Source organism: Protopterus annectens, chromosome 1.part0, assembly GCF_019279795.1.
Source record: "Protopterus annectens isolate FY-2018-M chromosome 1.part0, PAN1.0, whole genome shotgun sequence".
In the NCBI taxonomy this organism is placed as follows: Eukaryota; Metazoa; Chordata; order Ceratodontiformes; family Protopteridae; genus Protopterus; species Protopterus annectens.
The window spans coordinates 875,795,522-875,804,869 of NC_056725.1; the positions used below are offsets into that span (position 1 = coordinate 875,795,522).

Here is a 9,348-nt window from a genome sequence, read left to right on the forward strand (position 1 = left end):
GACTTTCATTACAGCATAATGTCTGACCTATACATCAGGATATACAGAAAGCAGGGCATAGAGAGCTTACAACTATGCTATCAGTAAGGAAATAGTTTAGCCCACAGCATCTGCCAGCTACTAACAAACTTCTCTCACCACACTAACTACTGGATTCTCACATTTCAGTTAATAACCATAAACAACACAACAGGTATTTTTCACCTTATCAGTACCAATGACACTGATTTGAAACAACATTTTCAGATTTAAAAAGGGAGCTCAAAAAATAACACACTTAGTGTTGTGACCAAAGGTAATCTAAACAGTTTTCAGTGTACATGCAGTAAGACTACAAGGCACTCACAAATCCAGCCTTGATGGAACTGCTACACAAACAGCACAAGGATCATCTGTTCTAAGGATCTAAACCTAGTCAGTGACTCAAACAAAAAATGCTGGAAAAACAGATATGTCACAAATTACCCCTTCTTTGGGACAGACTTCCTATTCATGTTAAACAGAGCCCTTCCCTAGCCCTCTTCAAACACATTTGGATCAATGGATGGGGAATCGCAAATTAACACTGAAGTAGTGCCTATGTCCCTTATGGACAGAGCAATCTGTAAAATATTCAAGGCTTATGCACAAACCTTTGCCATCTTCTTGACCTTAGGAGCCACATATTGGGTAAAATCACATTACACTAACCATGCCTGTGCTCTTAAGCAGTTCTAGTAATTTCATATGAACCTGTGATGATTGGGGAGAGATGGGCAAAGGCTGCCAGCCTAGTCAAACAGAATTTGATACATAATTCTATCAACTGTATAAATAAATGTAAAATACAGGCATGTTTTCTAAGGAACATACCTGTATTTTACATTTATTTATACAGTTGATAGAATTGTGTATCAAATTCTATTTGACTAGGCTAGCAGCCTTTGCCCATCGCTCCCCATCCGTCACAGAACCTATAGGAAATTTTACAACCACAATTCACTTTTTATAAACATGGATCATAGGCAACAGGCAGTTCTCTGGGAAAATCAAATTTCATCCGTTCTGCCAGTCACCCTCGGAGTCCCTCAAGGATCTGTTCTTGGACCACTACTTGTTCTGCCAGTCACCCTCGGAGTCCCTCAAGGATCTGTTCTTGGACCACTACTTGTTCTGCCAGTCACCCTCGGATCTTGTTGGACCACTGCTTGTTCTGCCAGTCCCTCAAGGATCTATTGTTGGACCACTGCTTGTTCTGCCAGTCCCTCAAGGATTCTGCCAGTCCCTCAAGGATCTATTCTTGGACCACTACTTGTTCTGCCAGTCACCCGCGGAGTCCCTCAAGGATCTGTTGGTGGACCACTACTTCTGCTGCCAGTCACCCTCGGAGTCCCTCAAGGATCTATTGTTGGACCACTGCTTGTTCTGCCAGTCCCTCAAGGATCTATTGTTGGACCACTGCTTGTTCTGCCAGTCCCTCAAGGATCTATTCTTGGACCACTACTTGTTCTGCCAGTCACCCTCGGAAGTCCCTCAAGGATCTGTTCTTGGACCACTACTTGTTCTGCCAGTCACCCTCGGAGTCCCTCAAGGATCTGTTCTTGGACCACTACTTGTTCTGCCAGTCACCCTCAGGAGTCCCTCAAGGATCTGTTCTTGGACCACTACTTGTTCTGCCAGTCCCTCGGATCTATTGTTGGACCAGTCCCTCAAGGATCTATTGTTGGACCACTACTTGTTCTGCCAGTCCCTCAAGGATCTATTGTTGGACCACTACTTGTTCTGCCAGTCCCTATCTATTCTTGGACCACTGCTTGTTCTGCCAGTCCCTCAAGGATCTATTGTTGGACCACTGCTTGTTCTGCCAGTCCCTCAAGGATCTATTGTTGGACCACTGCTTGTTCTGCCAGTCCCTCAAGGATCTATTGTTGGACCACTACTTGTTCTGCCAGTCCCTATCTATTCTTGGACCACTACTTGTTCTGCCAGTCCCTCAAGGATCTATTCTTGGACCACTACTTGTTCTGCCAGTCCCTCAAGGATCTATTCTTGGACCACTACTTGTTCTGCCAGTCACCCTCGGAGTCCCTCAAGGATCTATTCTTGGAACACTACTCTTTTCTTTACTTATCAATGACCTCCACATAGCAATTCCTCAAGCCACCTGCATTCAATATGCAGATGATTCAACACTTGTATGCTCAGCAAACTCCCTATCAGAACTATATTCGCTAACTCAAAACTGTTTTTAACACTGTAGAAACATGGTTAACAAAACGCTGCCTCCTCCTTAATGCCAAAAAAACCAAACTCCTTCTCTTTTCCCCCACTACCAAGTCTGCCCACATAGACTTCAGTTTCTTCCAATAATGGCACTGTCATATCCCCTGACTCTACTACTAAACTACTAGGAATAACCATAGACAATAACCTTACTTTTGATCACCATATAAATAACACCATTAAAACAGTAAACAGAAAAATAGGCTCCTTATAAAAATAAAACATTTCCTAACTCCAGTAGCCAGAACCAGAATTGCTCATTCCCATCTAATTTCTACTCTTTTGTATGCATCCCATATTTATACCAACCTAAAGAAACATAATCTTAACAAACTTACAACCTCCTACAACATCATCACCAGATTTGCCACTGGTAATCCCTTTAGAACCCACCACTGTTTGAATCTTCAGCAACTAGACTGGCTTGAATTCCAAGACCAACTCACTATTGCCCAACTTTCAATTGCCCACAAAATATTTTACCAACCCAAAGCCACCCCTATACTCTCCAATCTCCTTATCCCCTATAAAAATCTGAATTCCCTATGTTCTTCTGGCAAACTCCTCGCAACCATAATAAAATCTAATAACATGGCTGGTGACTCCCTTTTTACTGACACAGCTGGAAAGAACTGGAATCGGCTACCTACTGAACTAACCCTAATAACATCCTTGCCTCTCTTTAAACAAAATCACCTCTAAATTCACTGGTTATGCCCCTGTAGCAACCCTGACTAACTACCCTCTCCACCCTCTCCCACCTCTGTACTTTACTTATTTCCTTACAAACTTCAAAACTTTTAAATCATTAAGCTTGCAAGTGAGTCTTGCACTGTTTTAAACTCTACTCTATATACAGTTGAATAATATTCTATAAGAAGTGAAAACTTCCTTATGTTAACTTACTGTGCTACTTTCTTGCACTGCTCTTAATGAATATATATTATTTACTGATGCCTTTCTAAGTGTAAATACTTTTAGCATGTACATTTTTTTTTTTTTTTTAAGAATTACATTTTAATTGCTAATTGTTAATTTTTTTTTTTTTTTTTTTTGCTCTTTCTGTTATCTTGTTGGAGCTTTTCTCCCCGGGCCTCTACTGAAAATGGAAATATATCCAGCTAGACCAGCCCAGTTAACAAATGTAAAATAAATAAAAAATAAAAATAAAATAAATAATATAATCACAAAGAAGAATCTCTGTAAAGGATGAGCTAGATTATTTAATAATGTATGTATTCCTAAACAGACAGAATTTCCTAAAAGAATACCAGTTAATATCATGAAAAATACCAGTTAATATAAGATGTCAAATCTGATGACCAAAAGGATGGTACTTTTAATTCACAGCAGCTGAGAGCTAAGATTGTGCTAATTTTTACAGCTACTCTGGCACAGAAGAAACACACACACACACACACACACACACACACACACACACACACAAGAGGTTGAGTCATCAGATCAGAAGATCCTCGATATAATTACACTGCTTGCCTTTTCCTTTACAACACGGCTGAGACATTAGCAAAAGCTACCTCAAGAGTCACATGCCTCCATCATAAACTTTCACTCCTGAGCTACAATGCAGCACCTTGCAACAGCAACAGTACCTTCTCACAGAACAATGCAGCCATCAGAACTACAATTTCATCCTCGAGTCTTTGGTTTGAAGAGAAAATACAAACTTCAGCTTAAAATCTACTGAGCCACTGACACTGCAAGGACATAGGAATGATTTTTGACTATGAAAGTTTATATGACTATTGTGTGGGGGCATACAAGTCCATAGTATTATACATATATCTTTACTGAGAGGCAGCAGACAAGCAGCATATGCCTTACAAAAAGGGTACTGATGAACAACACATTATTAAAACAAATACATTCAAAAAAAGGTGGAGAAGTATCCGAAAAGAAGATGAAGGTTCAACAGCAACAAAGGGAAGCAGTATATCCACAATGATACAATTGGGGTACAGATTTTCTGAGGAGGCTTTTTGTTGACTAATGACAGAGAATTCAAAGAATGCTTAGAAAAGACAAAATGAAAACTGTGGAGGGAGAGGTACTTATATTCACCCATTATCACACAAAATCAGAATTATATCAAAGAGTTAAGAGCCTGATCTGCAAAGCCATGGAACGTATTATCATGGAACTTATAAACAAAGACATTGGCAACCTTCAAACATTGGACCCCACACAGTTTGGGTTCAAGAAGGGCCAATCTTGTCTCCTGAACCTGACTGACTTCTTCGAATCGGTCTCCAGAGCTGTGGATGAGGGTAAGGTGGTCCACACAGCCTATCTGGACCTCGCCAAGGCCTGTGACACCATCCCCCACTTTGGAATCAGAGATAAACTTACTAAGCTGGGCATTAATCCCCATGTCACTCGATGGTTTGCCAACTGGCTTACTGACAGAACCCACACTGTAAAAGTAGCTGACTCCAAATCCAGCTCCAGACAAGTGACAAGTGGAGTACCTCAGGGTTCAGTCTTGGGACCACTCTTGTTTGGCATCTACTTCTCTGAAGTATAGGCTAATACTAAGGGACTCTGGCTAACAATGTTCGCAAATGACTGCAAACTGGGAGCCATTATTGAATCTCCAAATGATGAGGATACTCTACAAAAGGGCCTTACAGAAACAGATGCTTGGTGCCAGAGCCATGGGGTCAAGCTCAATGCCAAGAAATGTATAGTTATCCCCTTTGGGGAAAAAACATGCACCCGTGAATTACCACATAGGTGGCAGTACACTAAACACCAAAAGTGTGATAAGATACCTAGGGACACAGGTGGACAGTGGTCTCACCTTTGATAACCACATTGCCACAACAGTCAGAAAATCCTTCTATGTGGCACACCTCATCACTAAAGACTTTTCATACAGAAAAAAGGAGGTCATTGTCCCACTGTACTCATCCCTCATTAAACCCATTATAGAATACAACGCCCCATTTGGTATGTACCTCTCAAGACACCTGCAAAAACTGGAAAGGCCGCAGAAATACCTCACTAAAAGAATCAAAGGCCTAAAGCAGATGCCCTATGCTGACCGCCTTAAAAAACTCCAGCTATACTCTGTCGCATATCGTCTACTCAGAGGCGATCTTTGCTTAACATACAAGGCCATGTCAAACCCAGAGCTGTTGGAAATCCCAATCCCTCAGAGCAACACGCTCCAGGGATCTAAATCTTTTCATCACAATAAACAAAACATGCTGGAGGTATTGGTTCCTGACCCAGAGACTCCCCAGACTCTGGAATAGACTGCCCATACATGTCAAGCAGAGCGCCTCTTTGGCCCTCTTCAAAACGAACCTTGACGATTGGATGGGAGAAAGGAAATTCACCCCGGGGATCATGTCAGTCACCCTGCTAGACAGGGATCCAGGAAGTAAATAGTGTGAGAAGAAATAGCCATGGAATTGTTATGGCTAGGCTTGTATAGGCCCTAGGGCAGATAGCCTAGTACCAAACTATAATACAGGGGGGCCCATATTGCCCTTGTTAAGCAGTATCTCCATAAAGATAGACTGTTGGGGTACAGATTTTCTGAGTAGGCTTTTTGTTCACTAATGACAGAGAAATCAAAGAATGCTTAGAAAAGACAAATGAAAATTTGGGGGGGGGGGTAGTTATATTCACCCATTACCAAACAAAATCAGAATTATATCAAAAAGTTACGGGAATAGAGGGGGGCCCATCTTATTTTTTAAGCTTTTAACAAGAGTTCCTACCTATGAATAAAAATAAACATTTGCACTACCAGAGTTAAAACGCAGCTGGTTAAACAGAAGGCTGAAACACAAGCTGCCTAATCACCAACTTAGTGAATGCAGTTCAAGAAAAAAACTGGAGACGGGAATGTGAGAATAACTACTCAAGAAAATGAACATAACTTAAGAACAAGTATGTGTATGTATTCATCCCACTGTTAGTTCGCTAATGATTCACTCATTCAGGTTGGTGGTGTGGCAAAAAAACAACTAGAATGGCAACCTTATGCAATACTTGACCAATATAAGAGATTCTATACGGTGACCAAAGAAGCATGCAGCCAGGTGATGAAAAGGTGAGGCAAACTGTGTTCAACCTTTCATACATATGTACACATATATGTATAGCCAGCAAAACAAAGGCAGGTTTTCAATCAACTCCTGGACTGCAAACCACTACCCCCCCCCCCCCCCCCCCCCAAATTTTTCAAAGTCCAGTGGCATTTGAAAATTGTTACACTGGAAATCAAGAATTAAGAAGTGTAATGCATTAAACTATAAAACTAACTAAGCAAAGACGCATGCAACAAATTGCTGTTACCGGCTATTCTTTTCAAAGTCGGTACCTAGGAAACATTTACATTTAACTGAGTTACTCATTCGGGTGTAAAAAACAGGAACCCAGCGACTTCCGTTACAAAGCACAGCTATGAAGAGCTGACTTTCTTCATTCCACCTGAATTCTTACTGTACAAAGCTCAGCAATGAAGAGCTGACTTTCTTCATTCCATCTGAATTCTTACTCTACTGCTCAACTTTAATCAGGAAGAGAAAGACTACCAAACAACTATGAGACAAATTGCGATCTCGTGATGTAGTGCTTACCCAGTAGAGATGTTGTGACACATAAAAGGGGATGGTTCTCAGGACACGCCCAGCTACAACTTTCCAGTTCACTTAACAGAAGCTCTGACGGAGAATAAAACAGTTAGACTTTATTAAACAGCAGCCAAAGTGTTTTTGTTACAGTAACACTTAAAGGAGTTTTTGTATACTCAGAAGGCACATTTTATTCTGCTAATGCACACATTACGAGGTAATAATTTTTTACACTGTTAGAAATGACTGGGAAATGCAACTACAGCAAAAGCAAACAGCATGTGATCCTCAGCACACATTACCTAAATACCCGTGATCTCAAAGCGTGTATTATGTGAAATCTGCAACCCGACTATTGTCGTTTAAGTAGATTATGTTGTCACCTAACATACAATGTAGTCCTGATATAAACCGTGCCCGTTGGAGTTAAATAAAAAAAGCAGTCCAATTAGGGCTACTCTGACAATAAATCAGCTAAACTGCAGCCTATCACTACGCCTATCTTTTAGTTCACTTATTTTACTGCAGGGACTACTGATTAACTACGTGGACAATCAGCGGGCGGTGCTGATGGTGTAAACAAGTGCAAGTCGCTCCCCTTGTTCCTGGCGTACCTTTTCCTTTGCTCCACAATTGTATTATCCTCCCAAAATGCGTACGCTTACTTTACGAGGGTGAAATGCATACAAAATTACACATCTGAAATGTGCATTTTAAGCAAATCCCTGAATTAATCCCTGCTGGTGCGACAGCTCCTTGGAAAATGTTTATCACAGACGTTCATCCTGTTATCAAAAATCTTGTCAATTCTCATCCAAAGTCCTGAACTAAGTGGTTTTCAAGTATATTTCCCCGTCAAAATCAGGTCAGTCTTGTTACAGTACACAGCAGTCCTAAGAAACGCACAATTCTCGGAAGTGCCAGGTACCTGGCAGCTTAGCGACGGTCATTCTACTAACCTGTTACTGTTTTTCCGTTGGCTTCACCCCAAAGTCCCTAATAAAGCAGTCGTGGAATGACTCTGGACCTACACATTAAAATGACCAACTGGAGACGGAAGTACAGCATTCCTTTCCAAGTGTTCTAACTCAATCTTTAGCGCTAGGTTTTGTGGGACATGTAGTTAAAACCCTACATCCTCAATATTACAGATAGTTGACATACAAGACTTCAACGGACGTCATCTGCCTTACTGACAGTATACATTATAAGACTTTAATTGACCAGCGTCCAGCAAAGACCCAGATTCAGTTATATTCCTTATGCGGACAGACTACGTGGTCACTGCACGCCTGCAACCCTGAGTAGGCTAAAGAAAGAATTAATGAAGAAAAGACAAGTCTGTATCGAGGAAAACTACTGCAAGTAAATAGTAGGGATGCTTTACTAACATTTAATTGTTGTACCACGTTAAAAAAAAACTCTAAATCAAATGTTTGCACTCTCATTTTTTACATTCATTCTTAAAAAAAGTATTTAAAAGTTATCAACACAAAAATAACCAATCAGTTTTATTTCATTTTTTGTTTTCTTCTGTATCTTCTCACTACCCCTCCTTTCTTACACATCCATCTTATTTCAGTTAATACATCATAATCTCAGATTTTCTTGTTGTATAACAGACTCTCACATCTTTTTTCCACAGCACACATATTGTGGTAAACAGTACTTCATTGCATTTATCAATACTGTATTTATTTACTTTATCATACTTGTCATATCGTAGTTCCCATATGATATCATATTTATATTTAAACATTTCCCGTCTACGTTTATTTTTTTAAACTTTTCCCAGAACTCGTTATTCCTTATTTTTTTCCAAAACAAAACAAAATATTTTGTTCTTTCATCTTAACAGCAGTCAATACATTTTCTTCCCTCCAGCATATTTTATATTCCCTTTCACTCCTAACTTGTCTAATAAAATTCTCTGCAAATAATAATATTCCTCTGATTCATAAACACATTCTTTTAATTCCTTCTATAGGTACAAACAAATCTAACATATTATGTACCATTCTTTTATTTTCCCACTAACCTCTCTTACTTTTAACTCCAATGATTTCATTTTATTCTCGCATTAATTTTTCCATTCTGTCCATTTTTCTTTTGTTTTCTCTGTTTTTTCTTCCCATACATGTTTATATTTTTCATGTAACATCTTAGCTATTATTTTTTCTTTTACCTTGGTCTTTTCATTTTATTATTTTTTCTTTTACCTTGGTCTTTTCATTTACCTTTCTGATTATGCAAAATAAATGCATATATTCTAAATGCACCACAGAATTTTTAAATTCAAGCCACCTTCTTCTTTCTTATTACAAATTATCCATCTATCACTGAGTTCAACCTTGCCCCCAAATGAAGATAAAAAAACTATCTAATAACTCATTTTCCATTCAAGTAGGAAATATGTATATTCCCCTGAATATACTATTTTTTCTAATATATGACTATTTAACATATATTTCTTGTTATG

At 39.4% G+C, this 9,348-nt stretch overlaps 1 protein-coding gene across 5 annotated transcripts in view; it reads right to left on the reverse strand.

Moving 5' to 3' along the window:
- STX7 (syntaxin 7) overlaps positions 1-7,962 on the reverse strand; it is a 900,235-nt gene extending 892,273 nt beyond the window's left edge. Inside the window, exons 1-2 of one of the 5 annotated variants that reach the window (XM_044063754.1) lie at positions 7,829-7,962; positions 6,876-6,959 (exon numbers count right to left, since the gene is read on the reverse strand). In XM_044063754.1, coding sequence (XP_043919689.1) covers positions 6,876-6,898 — 23 coding nt within the window. In that variant the 5' untranslated portion in view covers positions 6,899-6,959; positions 7,829-7,962. The other 4 variants (XM_044063764.1, XM_044063774.1, XM_044063739.1 and 1 more) reach the window with 4 other exon arrangements.
- Between the last annotated feature and the right edge of the window lie 1,386 nt (positions 7,963-9,348).